At 37.0% G+C, this 27006-nt stretch overlaps 1 protein-coding gene and 1 pseudogene across 1 annotated transcript in view; both read right to left on the bottom strand.

Annotated features, from left to right (window-relative positions):
- Nucleotides 1–11428, bottom strand: part of LOC118623240 — a 30175-nt pseudogene extending 18747 nt beyond the window's left edge.
- Nucleotides 1–27006, bottom strand: part of ERC1 (ELKS/RAB6-interacting/CAST family member 1) — a 489747-nt gene that overhangs the window by 64699 nt on the left and 398042 nt on the right. Inside the window, exon 18 of the mRNA XM_036251762.1 lies at nucleotides 13852–13950. Coding sequence (XP_036107655.1) covers nucleotides 13852–13950 — 99 coding nt within the window. The remainder of the gene's footprint in view (nucleotides 1–13851; nucleotides 13951–27006) is intronic.

The raw sequence follows: 27006 nt of genomic DNA, 5'->3' as shown, positions 1-27006 counted from the left end.
ATCAGATGATACTTGTCTTTCTCTGTTTGGCTTGTTTCGCTTAGGATAATACTTTCCAGGTCCCTCCATGTAGTCTCAAAGGATAAGAGATCTTTCTTTCTTACAGCCGCGTAGTACTCCATTGTGTATATGGACCACAGCTTAATAAAAACATATTTTAACAAAGCCAAAATTTAGTACAAGGAAGGAAATAACAAAGATTAGAACAGAAATAAATGAAATAGAGACTGAAAAGGTAATAGAAAATAACAATAAAATTTAAAGATGGTTCTCTGAAAAGATAAAATGGAGCCCTGTGATTTTGCTCAGTGGTTAGAGCATTGGCCCACAGACCAGAGAGTCCCGGGTTCAGTTCCCGCTAAGGGCACATACCTCAGTTGCAATTTGTCCACAGCCACGATTAGGGTTGTGTGGGTGGCAACCAGTCGATGTGTCTCTCTCACATCAATGTTTCTCTCTCTCTCTCTTTCTCCCTCTCTCCATACTGCTCTGTCTGAAGATAAATGCAAAAATGTCCTTGGATGAGGATAAAATAAAAGATAAAATGGACAAACCTTTAGCTAGACTCACGAAAAAAAAAAAAAGAGATAGGACTCAAATAAATAAAATTGGAACCAAAAGAGGAAATTTTACAACTGATAACCACAGAAATACAAAGAATCAGGAGAGAGTGCTATGAACAATTATATACCAACAAACTGGACAACTTAGAAGAAATGTATAAATTCATAGAAACATACAACCTATCAAGACTGAATAATGATGAACTAGAAAATCTGAGCAGACCAATTACAAGTAAGGTTGAATCAGTAATCAAAAAACTTCCAAGAAACAAAAGTTCAGAACCAGAAGGCATCACTAGTGGATTCTACCAAACATTCAAAGAAGTAATAGCAATCCTTCTTAAACTCTTCCAAAAACAGAAGAGGAGGGAATGGTTCCAAATCATTTTGCAAGGATAGCATTACTCTGATACAAAAATCTTACAAGAATGCCACAAGAAAATTACAGGCCAATATCCTTGATGAACATACATGCAAAATTCATCAACAAAATATTAGCAAACCAAATGCAACAATACATTAAAAAGATCATACACCATGATCAAGCAGGATTTATTCCAGGAATGCAAAGATGGTTTAACCCATGCACATCAGTCAGTGTGATACATCACATCATAAAATTCAAGGATAAAAATATATGACCATCTCAATAGATGAAGAAAAAACATTTGACAAAATTCAGCATCTATTTATGAGTATCATCTATTTATGATACTCAACAAAATGGGTATAGAGGGGAAAATGCCTCAATATAATAAAGACAACCCCACAGCTAACAACTGTGAAAAGCTGGAAATTTTTCCAGCTAAGATCAGGAACAGGACAAGGATGCCCACTCTTGGCCACTTTTATTCAATATGGTATTAGTCAAGCCAGAGCAATTAGACCAAAAAAAAAAAAAAAAAAAAAAAGAAAGAAAAGAAACAAAAGGCATCCAAATTGGAAAGGAAGAGGTAAGAATGTTTGCAGATAACATGATATTATGTATAAAACACCCTAAAGACTCCATCAAAAACTGTTAGAATAAGAAAATCCATGATATTGCAGGGCACAAAATGAATACAAACATCTGTTGCATTTCTACAAATTAATAATGAACTATCAGAAATAAATGAAGAAAATAATCCCATTTAAAATTACATCAAAAGGAATAAAATATCTAGAAAAAAATTTAACCAAGGAAGTGAAAGATTGATATAATGAAAACTATAAGTCATTATTAAAATAAATGGAAAAAGACACAAAAATGGAAAGGTATTTTGTGCTTACAGATTAAAAAAAATGAATACTGTTAAAATGTCCATAGAGCCCAGAGAAATCTACAAATCCAATGCAATCCCTATAAAAATTCCAAAAGCATTTTTCACAGAAATAGAACAAAAACACCCTGAAATTTGTATGAAACCATAAAAGACCCCAAATAGCCAAAGCAATCTTGGAAAACAAATAAACAAACAATAAAAACCAAAACTGAGCCAGCAGCTTCACATTCCCTGATTTTAAACTATATGAAAAAGTTATAGTAATTAAAACAATATAGTGCTGGCATAAATACAGACACATAGATCAATGAAACAGAACAGAGAGCCCAGAAATAAACACAAACATGTATGGTCGATTAATTTGACAAAGAAGCCAAGAATACATGATGTAGAAAGAAAAGTCTCTTCAATAAATAGTGTTGAGAAAACTACAACCACATGCAAAATGATGAAACTGGACCACTATCTTATACCACACATAAAAAGTTAGCTTGAATGGGTTAAAGACTTGAATGTAAGACATGACATCTTAAAACTCCTAGAAAAAAACATAGGTGGTAAGCTCCCTGACATAGTTTTTGGCAATTCATTTTGGATTAAAAACAAAGGCACCAAAAGCAAAAACAAACTAGTGAGACTACATTAAATGAAAAAGCTTTTGTGCAGCAAAGGAAACCATCAATAAAATGAAAAGGTAACCTACAAAATGGAAGAAAAGATTTGCAAATCATGTATCTGAGAAGGGTTCACATACAAAATATATAAAACACTCATATAATTCAATAGCCAAAAAAATCAAACTACCTGATTTAAAATGGGCAGAAGATCTGAATAGACACTTTTCAAATAAGACATATAGATGGCCAGCAGGTGCATGAAAAGATGCTCAACATCATTAATTATCAGAGAAATGCAAATTAAAACCAAAATGAGGTGTCACTTCACACAGTTTAGAATGGCTATTATCAAACAGACAGGAAATAGCAAGAGTTGGAGAGGCTGTGGAGAAAATTCCATCATTGGCAGAAATATAAACTTGTGCAGTCACTATAGAAATCAATATAGAGGCCCTGGCCAGTTTGGCTCAGTGGTTGAGCATCGACCTGCGGACCAGAGAGTCCTGGGTTCGGTTCCCGCTAGGGGCATGTACCACAAAAAAAAAAAAGAAAAGAAAAGAAAAGAAAAGAAATCAATATAGAGGTTCCTAAAAAATTAAAACTAGAACTACTATAGGATCTAGGAATTCCACTTGTATTTATCCATGGAAAATGGAAACACTAAATAAAAAAAATAGCCCTGGCTGGTATGGCTGTTGGTTGGAACAATGTTCCATATACCAAAAGGTTGTGGATTCAATTCCCAGTCAGGGCACATGGCCAGGTTATGGGCTCAATCCCCAGTTGGGGTGGATATAAGAGGTAACTGATTAGTTTCTCTTTCTCCCTCCCTTCCCTTCTCTCTAAAATCAATAAAAACATATCCTTGAGTGAAGATTTAAAAAAAAAGATATATGCACCATCATGTTCGTTGCAGCATTATTCAAAATAGCCATGGAAACAACTTGAGCATCCACTGATGAATGAATGGCAAAAGAAACTCTGACACACAATGTGTGCAATGTGTGTGTCTGTGTGTGTGTGTGTGTGTGTGTATAATGGAATATTATTGTCATAAAAAAGAACAAAATCTTGTCATTAGTGACAACATAAATGGATCTCAAGGGCATTACACTATGAGAAATAAGTCAGAAAGAGACAAATACTGTATAATTTCTCTTACATATGGAATCTAAACAAAATAGAAAACAAAAATAAACTAAGCTAGATAAAGAGAACAGACTGGCGGTTGCCAGAGGCAGTGTGGCAGGTGGAAGAAATAGGTGAACTGTTTTTTCTTTAAAACTTAAATTAAATAATAAAAAGGAGAACGTAACAGAATTTTTGTGTTTTATGCTCTAAAAGGGTGTTGGTAATGGCTATTATAAGAAAGACAAGAGGTAAGTATTGGTGAGGATGAAGAAAAGAAAACCCTTGTGTGCTATTGGTAGAAATGTAAACTGATGCAGTCACTATACAGTATGAGGGTCCTCCAAAAATTAAAACTAGAACTATAAAACGATCTAGCAATTCTACTTCCAGGTCTAGATCCAAAGGAAATAAAATCACTATCTCAAAAAGATATCTGTACCTCTATGTTCGCTACAGCTTTATTTACAATAGCCAAGACATGAACATAAGTGTCCATGGATAAACAAATAAAATGTGGGGCTTATATACAATGGAATATCAATAGCATAAAAATGAAGGAAATCCTGCAATTTGTGACAGCATTGATGGACCTTGAGAGTATTAGGGCCTAGTAAAATAAGCCTCACAGAGAAAGACAAATACTATATGATCTCATATATACGTAGAATCTAAAAAACTGAATTTATAGATACAAAGAACAAATTGGTGGTTGCTAAAGGCAGGGGTTGATGAGATGGGTGAAGGGGACAAAGGTGCAAACTTCCAGTTATGAGATAAACAAGTCCTGGAGATGTAAAGGACAGCATGGTGACTATAATTAATAATAATATTGTATCATATCTTTGAAAGTTGCTTACAGAGTAGATCTTAAAGTTCTTACCACAAGAAAAAATTATAACTATGTGAGGTAATGGATGTTAACTGAACTTATTGTGGCTCATTTGGCAATATATACATATATCAAATCATTATGTTGTATAACTAGAACTAATACAATGTTATAAGTAAATTTTCTCACAATAAAATGGGAAAAGGGGTGTTGCTATGTAGAGAAAGATCTTTGGTTTGAATAAATACCAGGAAGTAGTTTAAATGTAACCAAAGTACATTAAAGACATATATTTGTAAAGTTGTCTTTTATGACCTACTCCAATTCTTCTATTCCCTCTCTATTAAAACCATCTTAAGTTGTATGTACATCAGATTATTATTTTTCTTCATATCTAACCCAGAGTGCCTACTTATTATGTCCGTATAAGGTTCTCCTTCTTGTTCCTTCCATATTAAACATTGGAAGGCTAGGACCAATGCATAGTTAACCTGGGAGATAACTAACTTCCTAAAGTACTTTTTATCCACAGCATCTCATCCTCTATGAGACTTCTAAAATAAGAATATTAAAAAGAAACACATATTTTATATATAAAGGAAGCAACCATATTATCTGATAATTTGCCACTCCGAAAATACTAGAAAGTCAATATTCAATGGGTATTCATTGAATGTCTATTATATGCCAGAGAACACTTACAGTGACCTTTACTGTCATGTTATACTGCTCCTTGTGATGTAAGACAAGCAAAGTAGATATCAAGACGAAGAACATTCCCAGAAATAAAGAGGGATATTTCATAATGAAGAGGTCAGTTTATCAGGAGTATACAATAATCATACATGGATACGCAAATAATAACAGAGATTCAAAATATATGAAGCAAAAATTGACAGAATTCAAAGGACAAGCAGAAGAATTCCAATTATACTTGAGGATTTAATACTCCTCTCTCAGCAATTAACAGACTAGATCCCTAGACTCCAACCACAAAATTTTTTTAGTAAAGTCACAGAAGATCTGAACTCCATCACGCACCTAGGCCTAATCGATAATTATAGAATACTATATGCAATAACTAAAGAACACCATTCCCTTCAAGAGCACATGGTATGTTCACCAAGATGGACCATATTCTAGGCCATAAAACAAAAGTCCCCCAAAATGTAAAATAATGAAAACAATACAAAGTATATCCTCTGATCACAATGGAATGAAGCCTGAAATCAATAACAATAAGATAGCTAGGGGAAAAAAACACCAAATTTTGAAAATCTACAAAAAAAGAAAAAATATTTTTAAACTAAATGATAATGAGAACATATTAACATTTGTGGAATATGGCTAAAGTAGATCTTAGTGAGAAATTTATAAACTAAAACATATATTTAAGAAAAAATAAAGATATAAAATCAGTAACTTAAGGTCCAGAATTAAGAAGTTAGAAAAAGAAGAAGGTAAATCCAAGTAGAAGCAAGTAAACAAGAAAGAACAGAAATTAATGAAGAGAAAACAAAAAGCAAAAACAGGTCACGAACTGGTTCTTAAAAAGATGGACAAAATTATTAAATCCCCAGATTAACTGATCGAGAAAAAAAGAATAAACCAATGGAAAGTAGTTACAAATTAGCCTAACATACATATGTTGTTACTAAATGGAATGAGAGTATGCCACCCCAAAATATACCACTTTGGCATAAAGAGCTGAAGGCACTTTGCTTTCTGCCCTCCTTTCTGTATTAAAGCAGGGCATGTTTCCCTTTGTAAAGGCGTCTCCCTCTCCTACAGGAGGAACAGAACAACTCGAGAAACAACTCTTACTATTTTCAACAAACCTTACTAATAACCCTTATTGACCATACATTTCTAAGTCACCAATCCATAACTTCTCTTTTCCCTAGAAAACCCAAATCCGTTTTCCTTTGTCTAGTGTATTCTTCCTCTGTTAAGATGGTATGTAAGCCCCAAATTCTAACTGCCTTGAGTCATATTTCTTTTGTAAGCTCTTGTACATTGAACGTAGTTAACCCCCCCCCCCCCCAATTAAGGTCTTTTATCAACTTGACTTACAGGTCCAGTTAGTAAATCTCAGAGGATTAGAGGGTACAATTTTCCTTCCCTACACTATAGTGGGGTCCCTTTCTACTTATTTAGATATGTTTTAAGGAGGAGTTTCTTATCAATAGCCCTCACTAATTTTTAATCAAATATCCTTACTCTTTCTCTTATAACTAAAAAACCCTTCTAGCTATTTTTCCTTATTGAAGGTGGGTCAAATTTTGGCATTGTCAGACTTACCTAGGTTCAAATCTGGCCTCTACTACCTACAGGATATGTGAGCTTGAATAAATTTGCTAAATTGTCGCTCTGCAGTTCAGATTCTTCAGCAGTAAAATAATGAGAATTGTGTGTATATTCTAAGATTGTTGTGTTGATTGAATGAGAATGCTTACAATGTGCTTATAAGCTTCAAGTAAATGTTGGGGACTTAGTAGTTTTCTTTAAATGGTAACCACTAGGATAATTTTCTTTTAGTCTATATTCCCAAATGCTCTTGTTGAAAGTAATTCCATTTTCCAAAATCTTTTTTTGGATTTGACATGGGTTCAAGTTGTTGGAGACCAGGAAAGAAATGAAGCGGCCTCTAAACCGTGTGCTGTGTTAGTTACATGTGAATGGTAAGAGACGGTGGCTTAAAGAAGGAGGGGTCTATAGAAGGGACTTTTCTGAGTAGGATATGCATAAAACCGGTGGAAAGCTTGGCATAATAATGGCAGGTGAGAGTTTTGGGCCAGCTAGAGAGAACCCAGGATAGAAAGATTAGTTGAGTAGGGAGTAGAACCCTCTGGAAAATCATGGAAAGCAGAAATAAATGAGGATTTAAAGTTAATTTTTGGGATAGAGAAAGGAGGGAAGAGAAGCCTGAAAGACAGAAAGCAGGCTGTGTACCTAGAAGAAACTAGCTAAAGACATTTCTGAGAGTACAGGAAATGTTAGTAAATTGGAGTTTATGTGGTACGAAACCAGTTTGAATCCACAGCTGGAAATTAAGAAACTCTCACTCAATCCTCCTATTTAAAGGAATACAAGAGCCAAGAGAAAGTAGAAAGAGAGAAGGGAGGGAGGCAGAGATGGAAGGGTTCAGGCTTCATGCTATAAATGATCAGTGTGTCTTCAGGTTGAAGACATTAATAAATAACATTAATCAAGCAACCATGATCTGCAACGGCACTGTTTTAAAGGCTTTATATTATCTCATCTAATCATCCAACAACCCTATGAGTTAGGTGTATTATTAGTCCCATTTTACAAATAAATAAAGTTAGGTAGCCTGGCCCCAAAGCCCACATTCCGATCAGGATCCTGCAGCATCAGAATGAGATGAAGAGGCAATCAACTCCGAACACAGTGATTCAGACAATGTTTAAGGGAAGCTGCCTGCTCTTTTAATCTTCTGCAAAGCTCGGCATGGAACTGTTCTTGTGAGCCACTCACATTTGTAGTTTTCTTACTTGAATTATGGGCCCCTTCTATTAAAATAGAAGCGTAGGTGGGTACATAACCACGAAATGAATGAAAGGACATTGCCATTCTATGCTTTAGTTGGGCTGGTTTGAGCACTAGCCCCTACATATCATATTCTCATTCTTAGCACCTTCCTTCAAGTTGGTTCCTATCTACAATTCTTTTTCTTTTCCCTTCCATTCACCCAAACTTCCCCCAATCTCCAAGATCCACTTCCTGTCCCTTCTTAATCTCTGCAATTCCAAATTCCTTACTAGATTCCTGAATAAAAGAATATCAGTGAATTGATGGCAGAAATTCACTTAGGCTCTTTTTAGTACGGGAAATTTCTTACTAATAAAGGCAGTTTTATTTCCTCACACAGGAATACAATTCAGTCCAACATCCAAGGAACTGGACTGAAGTGGTAGATTCCTTCTCTTTTTGGTAAGGTACGTGGGAAGAGCATGAACTCTGGAGTCAGTCATGGTTTTTTTTTTTTTTTTTTTAAATTATTATTTCTTTTCATCCTCACCCGAGGATATTTTTCCATTTATCTGCAGATAGAGTGGGAGGGAAATAGACGGAGAAAGGGAGAGAGAGAGAAACATCGATGTGAGAGGGACACATAGACTGGTTGCCTCCCAAATGACCAGATCAGGGCCAGGGGCTAACTGCAACCGAAGTACGTGCCTTGGACAGAATTGAACCCGCAACTCATTGGTCTGCGGGCTGATGCTCTACCACTGAGCCAAACTGACCAGGGCAGTCTTGGGGTTTAAATGTCTGCTACATGTTACCTGTGTAATCTTGGAAAATTACTTAACTTCTGTGAACTGGTCCCTCTTTTATAAACATGTTCTTAGGGCAGCTGTAAAAATTAAATGAGATGAGAGATATGAAAGTGTCTAACCCATAAGTGTTTAATAAATGCTTCTTTTCTCCCTTTCATTTCTCTGCAGCTAGGATCCTTATGCTTCTTGAGTTCTACTGGCTTTCCCAAGCTTTCCAGGAAAGAAGTGTCTCGTTAAAATCTCTGATTCACTTTTGAAAATACAAGGCCAAATTACTCCATGCCTATTATGTCAAAAATTAGCCCTGGTATTGGTCCCAATGGCTTAAACAACTGGTCCAATAAACAATTTGGATCATACTGACAAAATATTCCAATTCACTACCTCATTCAATTCTAAAAGATGATTTAACATCTCCTGTCTACAGATATATTCTCTAGAGACTGAAGAGACTTCCACTGTAGTACTAATGCAATAGAATAATTAAAAAATTTTTCAAACTGGTAAGGACAATCCAATGAGGATAGACAAAAAAGGAAATGCCCAAAGAAAAAGAGACACTTGTTTTAAAAACACTTATCGTAAAAGCTTATATTAACATTTACATAATCTTTAATTAAAAAAGAAAGGTTTCAAAACATACTGGTCCAAATCCTGTTTTAGGATGCTACAGTGCTGAGCTAATAGGCGTGCAACACATTTCCAGACTTTAGTCAGTGGAATGGTCTCATACCAAGACCAACTGCCAAGTCCCTTGGCAGGTATATCCTTTATTTGAGTGGTCTGGCATCAGTGTACAGAAACTGTCTCCATAAGATGAAGTCCAGAAAGATCACATGGTACCTACTATGCTCCAGGCTCTTCTTGATGGCTATGAAGCACAGGTTACTAGGAGAAAAGTTTCTACCTGAAGGATGTTAACTTAGCAGATAGAAAATATTTCTGAGCCCGGCCAGTGTAGTTCAGTGGTTCAGTATTGACCCATGTACCAAGAGGTCACCAGTTCGATTCCTGGTCAGGGCATATGCCCAGGTTGTGGGCCAAATACCCAGTGAGGGGCATGCGGAGGTAGCCAACTGATGTTCTCTATCATTGATGCTTCTATCTCTCTTTCCTACTCCCTGCATCTCCCTCTAAAAGCAATAAAAAAAAATTTTTTAAAGAAAATATTTCTGAATTATTCTCAACTCCCTTTCATTTAGCATGAAATCATAGGATTATATAACTGAATTATGACTTTCTTTTAAATTCTCAACATTTCTCTGTAGGTCTATTGTTTCTAGACATTTTCCTATCTCCCCTTTCAAAACTTCCCTTTCTTGTACTAGAAATGCTGATACTCAAGCTAACAGCCAGTTAATTCTATGCTCTTGGTTTCCATGTAAACTTTACTGTTTATCTGAATTTTGTGAATTCAGAAGTTAATTAATTCTATATATTTTTAATGAGGGCTTGCTTTATACTAGGCATTGAGATGATGGGAATACAAAAGTAAACTTTTCTAAGCCCCTGTCCTCATAAGGCCTACCTTCCACTAAAAGGGAAAAACAGGAAAGAAGAAAACTCAAATTCAATTCAGTTCAATTCACATTAATCTCCTATATGTTAAGAAATTTTTCTCCCTTAGGAAAACACTTTGACTTTTATAAAGAAATTACCTATAAAAGAAATTTAGTCATTGAAACTTTTCTTGAAAGAATCTGCTGTCAAGCAACCCTCCTAAGACACACAGAATGAAGTATTACCTCCACTTAGAAAAAGTGAGTGTCTTCTCTCCCCTCAGCCTATAGAAAATTCATGTGAAATGTATTTATATTGTTTGATAAGGTAATTCATTAATTTCAAAAGTTTGACATTTTGTTAAGAAAATCTGTTCTCTATAGAATTAGCAAGGAAATAGGTGAAGGAAACTCGATTGTAAGTCAAAACTTCTGCAGGGGTCACTCATGCATTTCTTTAGGTACAACCCTTACGATATAATGATATGTATAGCTCAAATTTGAAATACAGTATCATAGAAACGTCAGCTATAGCCTGCTAATTGCAACTGCAATATGTTAAACGAATGGCAATGAATGTTTTGGTGCAGTAAGCTCAATAGTGGATGATTGAAAAAACAAAATCAGTAGCATCTGAACTCCTGCTAAAAGTTATTCTACTATGGGAGAAGAGAAAGACAAATGGAGACTTCAGAAACAAATCTTTGTGAAGGCTTACTCATTTTTCAGTCTCCTGGTAAAGTTGCCTATGGGCCTTGTTTCCCATAACACTAACATGTTTCTTCTGATTGACTAGAAAGAGTGTGCAACTAAAATATAATTCTGTTCATGTTCACGTTCATGTATGTGCGGGAGGTGTTTCCTGCTAAGGTACGCCAAGAAGTAAAATAGAGTAGGCAGGTTCATTTAGAGAAGGGGACTGGTGAACTACATCCAACTACTGTATGGCCCTGCATGCTTCATGATGACAAATAACTACCCTTGTAGGATGTAGAATGGGTAAAGGGAATTCGCACACTGGTCTTCTCAGCTGTGGCTTGTCTGGCATGCAACATTCTAACCCAAAGAAATTTTGGTTGGTATTGTGCATGTCACCTTCTTTCACACCCTCAGGATAAAGTCATTTGAAAAGCTTCCCATCTTTACAGCATCTGCCCCTTTCCATAACTTACCTCATCATCCTTCTTGGCTGTGTTTGCTAGTGAGAGGACTACACATGTCCCCATCATCTTAAGAAATATAACACCAAGACACAGACTTCTCAAGGAGAACTGACTCCAAAAGAGTGAGATCACTAATAAGCATGGACAGTGATTCCAGGGAGTGCAAGGCCACCAATATGTGTGAACTTATTAATCATAATGATTATTTTTCCTAAGAAAAGGATTTCCTTAGTCAAACCTCCAGGGCATCAGATCAAAGGGAGACACTGCCACAGCTAGACTATGTTTTCCAGCCAAACGTCACAGAAAGGAGAATCTAGACAGTGTCCTGGCAACTGTTTAACACAGCAGCAGTCCATAACAGACAGGAAAAGAATCCTTTAGGCTGACTTTTTTCAAGTCTCCCTTCTCCTTATTTTTTAAGGACAGTTTGAGAGTGATGTCAAAACCCTAGGAGATATCCTTGGTAGGTACTCTGTAAGAATTATTGAACCTGATGGGTTGTTGTTTTTTTTTAAGACTATATATTTATATTTAATTATCATAAAAAGTATATTCCAAATCTACTGGCAGAGTATATGGTCAATTTTCTATGTCCAGTTTGATGAAAGTCTCTATAAACCTTACCAGGACACTGTATAGTCATACTATAGAGGATACTTTATTAATAAAATCACAACAGGAGAAATTTAGTTTTATGCCCTGGAAGTTCTCCCAAAATCTATTTTAAAATTATAAAAGTGACTATTAACACAAAAGAAGAAGGAAAAAAAAAAGCCACAAAACCCAAACCCCACTATGTCAGAAGCACAGCAAGACACACAGGAATCATGTGAAATGAGAAACCAGAAAGCACACCAAAAGATTTTATGGATTACAGAGAAACAAGATGTGAGAATAATTGTGTAAAAAAAAGAAAAATGAAAGCAAACAAACCAAAAAACATTTTTATAGTTAAGGAAAGCTGTTTCTCACCGTTCTGAACAAAATGGCTGAACTAAGATCATCTGATTGGCTATGCCCATATACCCTCCTCCTCATCCTATGGGGAGAGAGAGGACAAAGAGAACAATGCCCCAGAGCAGCATGGGAGTGAAAAAGAGTTGGTTAGTATTTAAAACAAAGACATAGGCATAAGTAGAAGAAAATGGTTTCTAATTTCTTGACTCTTTTTATATTTGATTCCAATTCCATAAACTACCAAAATTAGTAATTAGTTTGTCATTACACTTCTAAGCTCCCCCACCTTTCTGAGATGCTGTCTCTATCCCAGGGCTTGATCTGGGCCAAATGATCAAGTTGGAGACTTTTCTTTATTATTTGCCTTTTCTTCAACCTTTCTCCATTTGTTTGCCTCCCACTACTCTCAGGCATCCAATTACTTGTATTTTTTATCAAAACCAGTTTCAAGGAAAGGATCTAATACTCATCTTGTATACATTGGCATAAATGTAACCCCAGGTATCCAGAAGCAGGAGGAGAAAGCAAAATGACTTCTTGGCAGAAAAAGCCTGCTGACCTCAGGCAGACAGCTCTCCATTTTGTCTACATTAAAGATTGGCTTGCCTGAAATATAAGGTTTGCCTCAACTGGTTTAGGAAATGTCATCAGACTATGACTATACCTTCTGACTCCTAGAAAAAATTTGCAATTTGGATATTATTGCTGCTTTCATCTGCAATATTTCTTCTTCCTCTACTAAGACAACACCATGGCCATCATTTAGTGGAGATGTTTAGTGGGGGGTTTCCCTTGACTTTTTGATCATATGGATGTAATTATTTAACTGTTATCCCTCCCCCCACCCCCCGCCCCAGCTATATATTTTAAGATTGAGTGTGATGGAGATGTTGAAATCCTATTTTTGGCAATGGGATATGAGGTAATCTATTCACCACTCTCCCCCATCCATCATTTTCAAGATCTTGGGAGAGTTCCCTTCTTTCAAAAAACTAGTGTTGAATATGGTTCCCTTCAGACTCATCAATGCCTCTTTTGCATTGATGAGAAGTTGAAGGCAACAATTTTCCTTGAAATGACATATACTGGCGGGATCCACCAAGGTAAGGGAGTGAAGAAACTATGTCTCAACCTTCATATTTAATAGATGACCAGCAGAGACTTCATTGAGCTCACAAGACTCCTATTTTTCTAATAAGGCATTATTTCTTTAATAAGAAAAGCAGGACAGTTACAAATTAGTATGCATCTCTGAGAAGATTAAACATTTTTTTCTCAACCCAAATTCAAGTGGATTATTTATTGTCCTCAAATCTTTTGAATGACTCCTCTTAAAATACTCAGAATCATCCAACACCTTCCTGTACAGAAATGGAATCTGTATTTTTTTAAAAAGTGAAGGATTTTAAAAAACTGACTATTTCTATTTTTCTAACTTATACCCTAGAATCTGTAGCATGACAGTACAAAACACATCAGAATAAAAGCATATCAGCTTTTTATAAAACATTCAAGAGCAGACTTACCTGGTCTGGGGAGGGTTTATGATTGCTTTGATTGGAATGAGAGGATTTGAAGTGGTCGTCCTCATAGTTGTCAGCCATTAGCTTCATTCGATTTTGTGTCTAAGAGGAAATGATACACAAGGTTAAATTTAGATAAAAATTCTATGACACCATAAAGTACCAAATGCCTTAAGAATGTCATAAGAAAGGATAAAATTAATCCTGTCTGAAATAGAAGAAACAGGATTTCTAAGAATATTGGGGGGAGGGGAGTTTAGGCACAGCTATGGGCTGAATTGTGTTCCCTCAAAATTCATTTTGGAGCCCTACCCCCCAATAGGACTATATATGGAGACACAGTCTTCAGGAGGTATTGTTAAATGAGGTTACAGGGGTGGCCCTAGTCAGACAAGACTGTGGCCTTGTAGAAAGAAGAGGGATATTCCCCCCTCTTTTTCTCTCTGCCATGTGAGGACACAATACGAAGGCGGCTTCATCAGGCCCCAAAGAGATCTCATTAGGAACTGAATCAGCTGGCACCATGACCTTGGACTTCCCAGCCTCCAGAACTACAAGAAAACAAATTTCTGTTGTGTAAGCCACCAACTCTATGGTATTTTGTTATGGGTAGCCTGAGCAAACTAAGACAGGCACCTAAATTGGTAGAGGATTTGTGTGTGTGGGGGTTGGGGGTGGGGTGGGGGGGGGTAAAGAATAATCTCCTCAAATTAAGTACTTTAGCAATGTTTGTTTTTGTTTTTTAAAATAAAACCTGGATTATACTACAAATAGGATAGGACTCTGTAACTATTTTTTCACTTCATGATGTACAGATCCATCTTTCCATGTCATTACAAGAACTACTTTTTCTTTTAAACAACTACTCCATTTTTGGGATGTTATGTAACATGCAGACCATAAATATTAGGAAAAAAGTTATTATCTGTAAATGAAATTATTATATACCTAGAAAATCTCAGACATTCAACTGAAAAACTACTACAACTTACAATAAAGTTCAGTAAGGTGATCAGACAGAAGCTACACATATAAAATTCAATATCTTTTCTTTAAACAATCAATACATAATTCAGGTTTTGAAAATATGTCAAAGATTCTGAAATCCTCTTCTTCAGCCCTAGACGAGAAGTTAATTATTACCATTTCCTTTTTTCTCAATATTTACCAACAAGGAGGACTGGAATGATGATTTAATGTGATTGGTTAAGCACTGAATGCATGGATTTTTGTTGTTGTTGTTAATCCTCACCCGAAGATATATTCCCATTGATTTTTAGAGAGAGTGGAAGGGAGGGAGGAAAAAGGGTGGGGTGGGGTGAGGAGAGAGAGAGAGAGAGAGGGAGAAACATTGATGTGAGAGAGACACATCGATTGTTTGCCTCCTGCACGACCCCAATCAGGGCCAGGGATCAAACCTGCAACCCAGGTACATGCCCTTGACCAGGAATTAAACCCAAAACCTTTTGGGCTGTGGGCCGAGGCTCTAACTGCTGAGCCAAACCAGCCAGGGCTATGAATTTTACACACACACACACACACACACACACACACACACACACACAGTGGAACTTGGTTCTCAAGCTTAGTTCATTCTGGAAGGCTGTTCAAGAAGCGATTTGTATGAAATCCAAATCACTTTTTCCCGTTAGAAATAGTACAAATTGAATTAATTCGCTCCAGACCCCAAATTATTCCGTTTTAACCTTTCTTTTTTAATCTATAAACACACACTTTTCATAAATTTATCAAATCACCCCTGCTAGCCTTAAAGGGATCGCTCTCAGCACTCGTCCAGGGTGTCTTTCAGGAGGTCAGCATGTGGCATGTTCACTTTTTCACACATCACTGCCTCCGAATTGCTGTCACCAGCTAACTGCTTTTTGTTTATCCAAATCAACAACAGTTTTTCTACCTTTCAATTGCTTATGATCATTGTTTTTTCACACCCTTCCCAACATCAGCACTCTTGGTGACCTCATTATGTTTTAAAATTGTGCTAGTCATCCATTTTGCCAGCAAGAAAAGTAAAAAAAATCCCAAACAACAAAACAAAAGAACCTCACAAAAATACTCATAGAACAATTTTTCTGAGATGTTAACAAGGCAGAGTTTAGCTGTAAACTGACTCATACTGGCGCATTATCCTTTGTGACCTGAGAGATACTTTTTGTCATGCTGATGTATCAGCAAGAAAGGATTGAGAACATTTCTTTCCTTAAAAATGTTTTTTATTGATTTTTTAGAGAGAGAGAAAGGGAGAGAAAGGGAGAGAGAGATAGAAACATCCATGTGAGAGAGAAACATCAATCGGCTGCCTCCTGCACGCCCCCTACTGGGGATCGAGACCGCAACCTGGGCATGTGCCCTGACTGGGAATCGAATTGGAACCTCTCAGTCCACGGTGAGAACATTTCTTTCTTGAACAACTTGGGTAAGAACTGAATTGTTCAAGATGGGAGACTTTCGAGAACCAAGGTTAACCAAAATTAACATTTTATATATACATTATATACATATACATGTAAATATTACATATATAGAACATTTTACAAAATTCACTTTGCAGTACAAGCAATCAGAAAATGCAGGGTACATTATACATAAAATCAAATAGCAATATAGATTGCACTAATAAAATATTGTTATAAGCTGAAGTTTTAAAAACATTAAAAGTAAACTTGCTAATATCATATGATTTAAAGATTTCACTGTAGATAATCTGAAAAATAAAAATAAATCACATATATATATACAGCTTTGATCAGTGATAACCACTGTTAATATTTAAGTGTATTCATTGAGCCTTTTCCTATGAAAATAAAAAGTGGCATACTGTTCTGATTTATTCTGTGTCTATTTCTGCTACAATGTGTTGTTTTTATTTATTTTTTCTTTATTGATATTAGAGAGAGAGAGAGGAAGAAATAGAAACATAGATGACAGAGAACATCGATTGGCTGCCTCCTGCATGCCCCACATTAGGGACCAGGCCCACAACTTGGGCATGTGCCCTGACCAGGAATCAACCCCAGCGACCTCTTAGTGCATGGGTTGACACTCAACCACTGAGCCACATTGGCTGGGCACAATATGTTATTTTTAAAAAATATTTTTTTCTTTATTGATTTTAGAGAGAGGGGAAGGGAGAGGAAGAGAGAGAGAGAGAGAGAGAGAGAGAGAGAGAGAAACACTGATGAGAGTGAACATCGATTGGCTACCTCCTGCATACCCCTCACTGGGGATAGGGCCCACAACCTGGGCATGTGCCCTGACTGGGAATGGAACCAGCAATCTCTTGGTACATAGGTCGACCCTCAACCAGTGAGCCACACCAGTCAGGCTACAATATGATATTTTTAAAAATTACTATATCTTACAGTATATTTTGATATCTGGTAGGACATGGCGTCCTTACCCTCCACTAATTCTGCTTTAAATGTGATTGGGTTATTGTCAACACATTAAAATTAATGTGTTGAATTAAAAACATTTTGTCTGGTTCCATAAAAAACTTTATGGAGATTTTTCTTCCATATTTTTTCATGCAATGATGCCCGAGCAAGAGCTTTAGAGTCAAATTGCCTGGGCCTGAATTCTAGTTCTGCTTCTTACCAGCTATCTAAACTGGGGCAAACTACTTAAATAGTCTGGGCTTCAGTTTTCTTACCTTTAAAATAAGAATAATAATAGTTTCTCCCCATAACACTGTTACGAGGATTAGCCAATTGACCTAATATAAGCCCCTAGAAAGCTGCCTGGCAAAAAATCAACACCCTCAAAATTTTAGCTATTACCATCATTATAAACATTTTTATGTCATTAAATATTATTCTAAAATCTGGCTGCATAGTATTCAATTGAATGAATGTTTAACAAGTCCATATTGTTGGGCATTTCTTTCTTTATATTTTCATCTATTAATATATGCACATTTCTAAGCCAGTTCCTCCCTCTACTATAAAATGAGAGCAAAGGAAATAGGTATCAAGAATGATCTGTGATCTCAAATCTGTACTCTGAGATAACTTACAGTGACACTGAAAATATGCAGGATAATTATTCTTTAAAAAAAAAAGGAGAGAGAGAGAGAGATAGAAACATCAGTCAACGAGAGAGAACATTGACTGGTCACCTCTTGCATGCCCCCCACTGGGGATTGGGCCCAAAACCTGGGCATGTGCCCTGAAGGGGAATCGAACAGGCGACCTCTTGGTGCATGGGTCGATGCTCAACCAGTGAGCCACACCAGCCAGGCAGGATAATTATTCTTATGTCATGTGGTATTGCATGACAAATGGACAGTCTTATGCAAGGCAGCACTTGAAAAAGGAAGAAGGAGAGCGGAAAGGGCAAAGTGATGTAACCAGAAAGCGAGCAAAACATCTGCACATCATTCATTTGGTTAGGAAACTTGTCCATGTTGACTTTAATAAGAATGTGCAGTGAAATTATACTGGGTTAGTTATTTTCTTAGAACACTATGCACTTAATCTGTAAAACCTGATACCTAGTATAAGTTAAAAAACTTGCCCTGGCCGGTTTGGCTCAGCGGTTAGAGCGTCGGCCTGCGGTCCAGAGAGACCCAGGTTCAGTTCCCGCTAAGGGCACGCACTTCAGTTGCAGTTTGTCCCCGGCCCTGGTTGGTTGTGCGGGTGGCAGCCACTCGACGTGTCCCTTCACGTCGATGTTTCGCTCTCTGTCTCTCTTCCTCTCTCTCCCTCCCACTCTATCTGTACAAAAAATGGAAAAATGTCCTCGGATGAGGATAAAAAAAAAAAAAAAAAACTTAAAAAGAACCAATAAAGCACACACAAATCCATCTTCAAGGCAAAATATATTTCAAGAATTTCTTAGGAATGAGTATGAAAACCTCCCAAAAGAACTGATCACATTAGGCAGATAAGATCAAAGATCACTCATTTGATCCATCTAAGTGGATGGATAAGAATACTCATAAGAATTTCTCCATTTCTAAAAGACACGAAGATTATCAAAGTGTAGTGCTCCTAGGTCTAGTATTCAAAAATTTGGTGTGATGCCTGTTCTCTGCATAGTCATAAGGGCTGAGCACTAAATATTTTGATAGCTCACAGAGCAGTAGGTATTCCACAGATTATATAAATGACTCTCTGCTCTTAAGGAGAGCTCTCTACTTAAGATAAGGCCACAAAACAAGCAAAAGGAATAAGCACTTTATGTTTTACTGACCAAAAGGTACTCTCTATCCAAACACTTTCCCTCTTGAACCTGCCATGTGCATGTGCAGATAGTTAAGCTCCTTGGAACAAGGGGAGCTCAACTGAGTCTGAAGGAAGAAAAAAACCTATTGAAATAGACTTCTTCAGTTGTAAATGCATATCTGTGTATATAGGTATACATATCCTCCCAGAGAAAAAGGAGTTCATTGTTTTTTCTGTTAACCTTTTCTTCTAAGACTATGATGTCAATGCCCAAAGAAGGTGTTACAGAAACTATATTTCACAGAAAAATACTTTGTTAAGCTAAGAAACAGTACATGTCAGTATTAAAAGAAAAGGTTTGAATTCTGATCAGAGCTATCAATTGTTCACTAATCTTTGCTTTTCAGTTTGTAACAATGCTATTAACCTACCTAAATAAGTTTAAGAAATAATTACACTCAGAAATACTCTGAGATATTTTAGAAAACACATCATAAATACATTTTAACCTTACTAATTTGAATTATTTCCAATTATAATATTTAAGAAAATATTAAAATTATATCCATATACATTTGTTAAAGCTTGGAAAAATTTTATTATAGTGAATTTTAATTAAACTTTAATATACTGGTATTTGACATACAAAATGTTAAAAAGACATTCAGTGTTAGTTATAAATTTAACAAAATCTCAATAAATTACCTTTATTTAAAACTTCATTTCATGAAAAAATAGTCATTAATTATTCCTGAGTTGTTCTATGTGTTTGTCATTTTATACATATCTGACTGAAGATTGCCTTTCTAGCTTGAAAAGTTCCTTTCCCACTGGTTACACTGGAAGCCTGGGCAGAACTCAGGAGAAGCAGTGTGGTAGGAGGGGACAGCACCAAATCAGAAGAAATAACTGTGCTGAATTCAGCCCAACAGCTACCACAGTCACATTACCTTTACATCCCATTTTAATATCTCAACCGGAATGTTAGATCTACAGTAAAAGAGTGTACCTTCTGCCCTGGCCATCGCCCAGTGGTCAGAGCGTTGGCCTTCGCACTAAAGGGTCACAGGTTTGCCCAAACAGTGTGGCTCAGTGGTTGAGTCTCGACCCACGCATCAAGAGGTCGCAGGTTCGATTCCCAGCTGGGGCACATGCCTAGGTTGTGGGCCCAATCCCCAGCGGGAGGCGACCAATTGATGTTCTCTTTCATCGATGTTTCTCTCTCTCTCTCCCTCTCCCTTCCTCTCTTTCTAAAAAATCAATAAAAAAAAAATTTTTTTTTAATTAAAAAACAAAAACAAAGGGTCGCAGGTTCAATTCCTAGTCAAGGGCACGTGTCTGGGTTGTAGGTTCTATCTCCAACCCTGGTTGGAGCATGTGTGGGAGGCAACCAATTGGTGTGTCCCCCTCACATCAGTGCTTCCCTCTCTCTCTTTCTCTCCTTCCTCCTACCGCCCTTCCACTCTCTCTAAAAAGTAATGGAAATAATATCCTCGAGTGAGGATTAAAAAAAAGAAAAGTGTGTCTTCTACTGACTTTGTTTTGATTTTTAAATAAATCAGTCTGATAGTTTAATTTTGGTCCTGGTTAGTACTTTTAGTTTACTGACTGAAATGATGAAATTTATCATCTTGCAAACACTTTCTGTTATGCACCAAGAAAAATAAAACCAAAGCTACCAATTCTCCCCCATAATTGCCATGTATTTTAAAAAACTTATTATTATTTTGAATATTTTGTACTTTTATATAGTATAAGGTTTTTTTAAATCCACCCAAGGACATTTTTCCATTTTTTGTTCGGATAGAGTGGGAGGGAGAGGAAGGAAGAGAGAGAGAGAGAAACACTGACGTGAAGGGGACACTTTGAGTGGCTGCCACCCGCATGACCAACCAGGGCCGGGGACAAACTGCAACTGAGGTACCCGCCCTTAGTGGAAACTGAACCCGGGTCTCTCTGGACCGCAGGCCAATGCTCTAACCGCTGAGCCAAACCGGCCAGGGCAGTATAAGGCTTTATAACAGTAAAAGTCTACCTCCCAATCCTGACAGTTCCTCTATAAGGGGCTTACCACAGTTACCACTTGTATTTCCAAAGATTTCCTGGTTAAGTGTGCGCATACACGTGCACACATACACTTAGCCCTCCAACAAAGGGTAGCATACCCTATTCACTGTTCTGCACTATTTTTTCCACCTAACTACATCTTGAACAGTCTTCCCTATGTAAATAAATGGCTGCCTTGTTCTCTTTGCTGATCTGCATTTAGGTTATTTCTGATACTTCGCTGTTAACAAACAATGCTGTAAGGAGCAATCTTGTACATATGAGGAACCAACAAATTTAAATTGTCAGAACTAAGTAAAATTATGTTATATATCACACTTCCTCCAAATAACAGCCTTTCCCTAGTGTAAAAAGCCTAAATTTGTTTGGTCATATGGCTGGAATTGTTATCACGTCCAGGTCCCTAAGACATACACCTGGATTCACAGAAAGGTACAGGGGTGCGAATGGAAAGAACACCCATGTGTTTTTCCCAGTGATGGCATTCAAAATGTATATAGCTTCTGAAGGTGTTCTTTCAAATTGTTCTATTATTTCCTTTACCTTGTTTATTTTTTTACCAGTGTCACATATTTGTAAAGAACAGACACAGGACAGCATACAGCAAAGACGATGCAGGGAGCACTGTGAGCTCCTCTTTCCTTCCCCAGTGCTTCTTACGGTTCCAGATGGAACTCTCCCCACTTTGGGTGCTTTTTGTTTGTTTTTAGAGTTAGGGTTCGAGTTAGGGTTTACAGTTAGGTTTGAAGTTGGATATAGGAATTTTGTTAGGGCTGGGGTTGCGGTTAGGTGGGTTAAGGTGAAGGTTAGCGTTAGGGTTGAGTTTAGCTTAGGTTTTGGGTTAGGGTTAAGGCTACTGTTAAATTTAGGGTTAGGGTGATGGAGAAATTAGGTACAGGGTTAGGGTTAGGGTCCACCTGGTATTCTTATCTCCATGAATGTAGTCATTATTTACTGAGTTGCTCAATCTAAAAATCTCAGAATCATTCTTGACTCTACTTTCCCACCAATGAACCAGAGTCCTACTGAGTCTGTTTCCAAATACTATTTGGACTTATTTCTAACATTATTTTTGGCAACTTACATGTATTTTCCCTCCACCACCTTCCCTTCCTGACTTCTACTTAATGGGTCAATAAAATTTTTATGCAACCTTTTCCTTATTTTGAACTTTTATCTTCTATTTCTATTACATTATTGCTTACATGTAATATTCAGCATATACAAATTGACAATTCCAAAGTTATCAGATATCTATTCTCCTTCCTTTACAATACAAAGACTTTGTATAATATTCCAGTGGTCCCATTTATTATTTATTATTTTTATCACTGTTTTTAATCCCTCACCAAATTTGTCATTGTTATTAAATTAATGTTTATGCAGAATACTTATTTAGACTTGCCTACACATTCATTCTTATCACTCGCCAGCATTGTTTCTGGCATCTCACCTAATTTCTTTATTACTGAAGAAGTTCATTTTTAGTGAGTGAGCGTAAAGGTTTAACTCTCTTAGTGCTTGTCTGAAATATTATTTTGTTCATACTTTGGGTGTAGAATTTTAGGTTTACAGTTATTTTTCCTAACACTTTGAAGATATTTATTATCCAACTCTTTATGCCTTTTATTAATTCTATTGAATCTACTGACAATTTGTGTATCTGTTCTCTCTGGCTCCTTGTAACATGTCTTTCTCTTTGATGTTCTGCAGTTTCAGTAAAATATCTCTATGTGTGAATATGGGTCTTGCTCAAAACTGCAATGCTTTTTTTCAGTTTGAGGGGTCATGATTGCATCAATTCTGGAAATGTGTTTTTATCCATTCTAACAGGCCTCTCCTGAATTTTCTCTATGATCTTTCTTAAAACTCCTATTATAGGATTACTGTACCTTACATGCCTATTAATCTCTTTTTCATATTTTCTATTCTGTTTATCTCTGTCTGCATTTTGGATAATTTCTATAGTGTTAACCTTCTAAATCATTAATTCTCTTTTCAGATGTGTTCACTTGTCCACTACATTTTAAAGTAAATGACCAGACTTTTTGTTTCATTTCATATTATTTGGCAAATCTACATGTACTTTTTATTTTTTTAGTCTTCACCCAAGGATGTGTTTATTGATTTTAATTTTTAAAATTGATTTTAGAGAGGTAGGAAGGGAGAAAAGAGATGTGAGAAAGAAACATTGATTGATTGCCTTCCATACATGCCCTAACTGTGGACTGAACCCACAACCTAGGCTATGCCTGACCACAACCTTTTAATGCATTGGACGACACTCCAACCAACTAAGTCACCTGGCCACGGCTACATATACTTGTTTTTTTTTAATCCGCACCCAAGGATATTTTCTTAAATATCTTCAGATAGAGTGGGAAGGAGGGAGTGGGGGGGGAGGGACAGAGGGAGAGAGAAACAATGATGTGAGAGAGACACATCAACTGGTTGCCTCCTGCACGACCCTGACCAGGGCTGGGACAAACTGCAACTGACTGAGGTATGTGCCCTTGGCCGGAATCGAACCCATGACTCTTTGGTCCATGAGCTGACGCTCTAACTGCTAAGCCAAACCGGCCAGGGCTACATATACTTTTTAGTAGTCTATTTTTCCCCCAATGCTAAGTATGTGTCGAGCACTATTCCAAAAGCTTTAGGTAATTTATTAATTTAATCCTCAGGAGATACAATTATTACTTCAACTTTGTAGATGAAGAAACAAAGTCAAAATAACATAGTGAAGTTCATAGGCTGGAACTCTAATACAAACAGTGTAGCTTCACAGCCTGTACTTATTTTTATAACTAAAACAATTATATTTCCTATCGAGAATTTCTAAACACACACAAAAGGAGAAAACAGAAAGAATCCCCATATATCCACGTCTATCTTCAAAAACCGTCATTCTACTGCTCTACTTGCTTCCTTTATCCTCTCCCTTCTCTTTATTTGCTAGGTTATTTCTTCCTTTTTTAAAAAACTTTTATAATTGTAGACTCATATGCAGTTGTAAGAAGTAATAATTTTAAAAAAGCCCAAACAACCTTGAAACAGAAGAACAAAGTTGGAGGACTCTCACAGTAACTGAGATAGCGTGATTTTGGCATACGGATAGAAAAATAGATCAATGTAACAGAATGCAAGTCCAGAAATAAACTTTAACATTTATAGCCAATCAGTTTTTGACATGGTTAGCAAGACAATTTAATGGAGAAAGAATACTGTTTTCAACAAATGTGCTGGAAACAATGAATGCCCACATGCATAAACATGTGAGCCCTCTATCTTGCAACATATAAAAGAATTAACTAAAAATGGATCACAGACCTAAATGTAAGAGCTAAAACTATAAAACTTATAAGAAAACAGAGGAGTAAATATTCACGACCTTGAGTTAGGCAAGGACTGTGGAGATAGGACATCAAAAAAACACAAGTGGCAAAAGAAAGAGCCAAGTAAATTAGTCTACATCAAAATTTACAAACTTTATGCTGCAAACTATACCATTAAGAAAGTAAAAAGACAATCCACAGAATGGAAGAAAATATTTACAAATCATATATCTGATAAAGAACTTATATCCGAACCAATAATTTGGTGCTGCTAAGCAGAAATGTTTAGTATTCTCCCTTCAAATAAAAGACCGTTCCTTAGTAAATACATAGAAATTAACTTTAAATTATTTAATGCTTTTTATATAAAACAAAACATTTTATCCTGTTTGAGGAATAGCTAAGCAGGCAGAGGGGTGGTCTTCAAGAATGTTAAGTACTTTATTTATTTATTTATTTATTTATTTATTTATTTATTTTTGTTCAGGTAGAGTGGGAGGGAAAGAGAGGAACAGAGAGAGAGAGAGAGAAACATCGATGTGAAAGGAATACATCGAGTGGCTGCCACCCGCACAACCGACCAGGGCCGGGGACAAACTGCAACCGAGGTACGCGCCCTTAGCGGGAACCGAACCCGGGTCTCTCAGGACCGCAGGCCGACGCTCTAACCACTGAGCCAAACTGGCCAGGGCAAGAATGTTAAGTACTTTAGATAACAAGAATCAACATTCTTAAAGAAGTTTTGAGGGAATTTTATCATTTCTTTTTATAAAATTATGGTTCATGTATGAAAAGGGAAAGAATGGTACTGACCCAAAATATAAGTTAACTATAAATTGCACAGTCATGTACATTCACAGGAGTATTTATAATAAACCAAAGGGTATGAAAGCACTCAGATTCTTATTGGAAACTAAGGCCAAACTCTGTGATACCACCTTTTCTTTTTTATCTGTGAGAATTCATTTTAAAAGATGTTTCTGTACATATGTGCTTACACAGACTTTTATACGTGCTTCAATTGTTAAAAATGACATGTGCATTCTTGGTGTCTTTTCTATTCTCCAAAGTTACTTCTTTTTTGTGAAATTGAGCTAAATGGCTTTTAGATTTTTGTGTTAAGGGGGGGTGGAAGAGAAAAATGACATTTATTAAAATCAGGTCTTTCTAAAAAATGTTTAAATTATAAAAAAGCATCTTAAATTATCTCATATTTTTATGGTTGTTGAAATAACTCACTATCATATGATAAACTCAAGTATTTGAAAAACTGATTTCTAAAAATAAACAAGAAGCATCAGGCATAGATAGATTCTGATAATGAATAGACACCCATTAGTAAACATTTAAATTCCAAAATGGCGGCGGAGTGAACGGAAGCTACACAGACCGTCTCCCAGAACCAAACTGGAATTACAACTAAAACACAGACAAATCGACGGGAAAAAGCAACAGAAAAGCAGCTGGCGAGGAACATATAACCAGGGACACCGACTCGATCCTGGTAGGATTGAAAAGGCGCGAGACGGGGGCTGGGAGCCCACGGTCAGCAGCTCAGCAGCAGCCTCAGTTGTGAGCTGCGCCCTCGGGTCCACAGGCGGCTCCACAGCGCAGAGCCGAGACAGAGGCTAAAACAGCCACAGCCACTAACCTTGGGCTCCGGCAGAGGGAGGGCAGACTGGACTGGAACTGTGTGGGGACACTTGGGATTAGGAGGACACTCAGAGCTTTTGCTGAGTAGCAGTGATGCAGGATGGTGGCCATATTGCTCCTTCCCAGGGCTCTGGGGAGAGGCAGCAGCCCCTCCCTCAGAGATCCAACCCCACCCTGTGGGCCATTGAAGTGCAACAACCAGAATCTGCCCCACCCTTGTGAAATCCCCTTCTGCTGAGCACCTGAGGGAGTTTTTCAATCAACTGACAACCCAAAACTCATCAAGTAAACTCCACTGCTAGCCTCCAGGCAAAAAGCTAGAGGATAACAGTACCTTTCCTGGGCTGCAACTTTAACCAGGAAAGTAAGACTTGACAGTGGTGTTTAACGTGGGTCCTCTTTCGCTCATCTAAACCCAGGAGAGTGAGCCACAAAAAGCAGAACACCAACACCCAAGGGAAAACTTGACAGGCTCCAAAGCCCACAGTGATAGTCAAAATGGTGAAACACAGAAACAGAAGCCAAATGAAAGAGCAAGAGACCTCCACCGAAGATGAGATCAATGCGGAGCAATTAGGCATGTTAACAGAGCTAGAATTCAGAGCCATGATCTTGAGGAGCTCAACAGCATGAGTAAGGACATAGAGAGGCTGAAAATAAGCTAATTGGAAATTAAAAACCATCATGAAGAGATAAAAAATGACATATCAGAAATGAAAAACACATTGGAAGGTTTAAAAAGCAGAGTAGAGGAAGCTGAGGACCGGATCAGTGAATTAGAAGACAGGGTAGAAAAAAATCAACCAATCAGAAAAACAAAAGGAAAAAACGATTAAAAAACAGGAAGACAGCTTAAGAGAACTGTGGGACAACTGGAAACATAATAATATTAGCATCATAGGAGTCGCGGGAGAAGAAGA

This window comes from Molossus molossus, unplaced genomic scaffold (genome assembly GCF_014108415.1).
Source record: "Molossus molossus isolate mMolMol1 unplaced genomic scaffold, mMolMol1.p scaffold_m16_p_10, whole genome shotgun sequence".
Classification (NCBI taxonomy): domain Eukaryota; kingdom Metazoa; phylum Chordata; class Mammalia; order Chiroptera; family Molossidae; genus Molossus; species Molossus molossus.
This window is presented reverse-complemented; position numbering and strand designations above follow the sequence as displayed.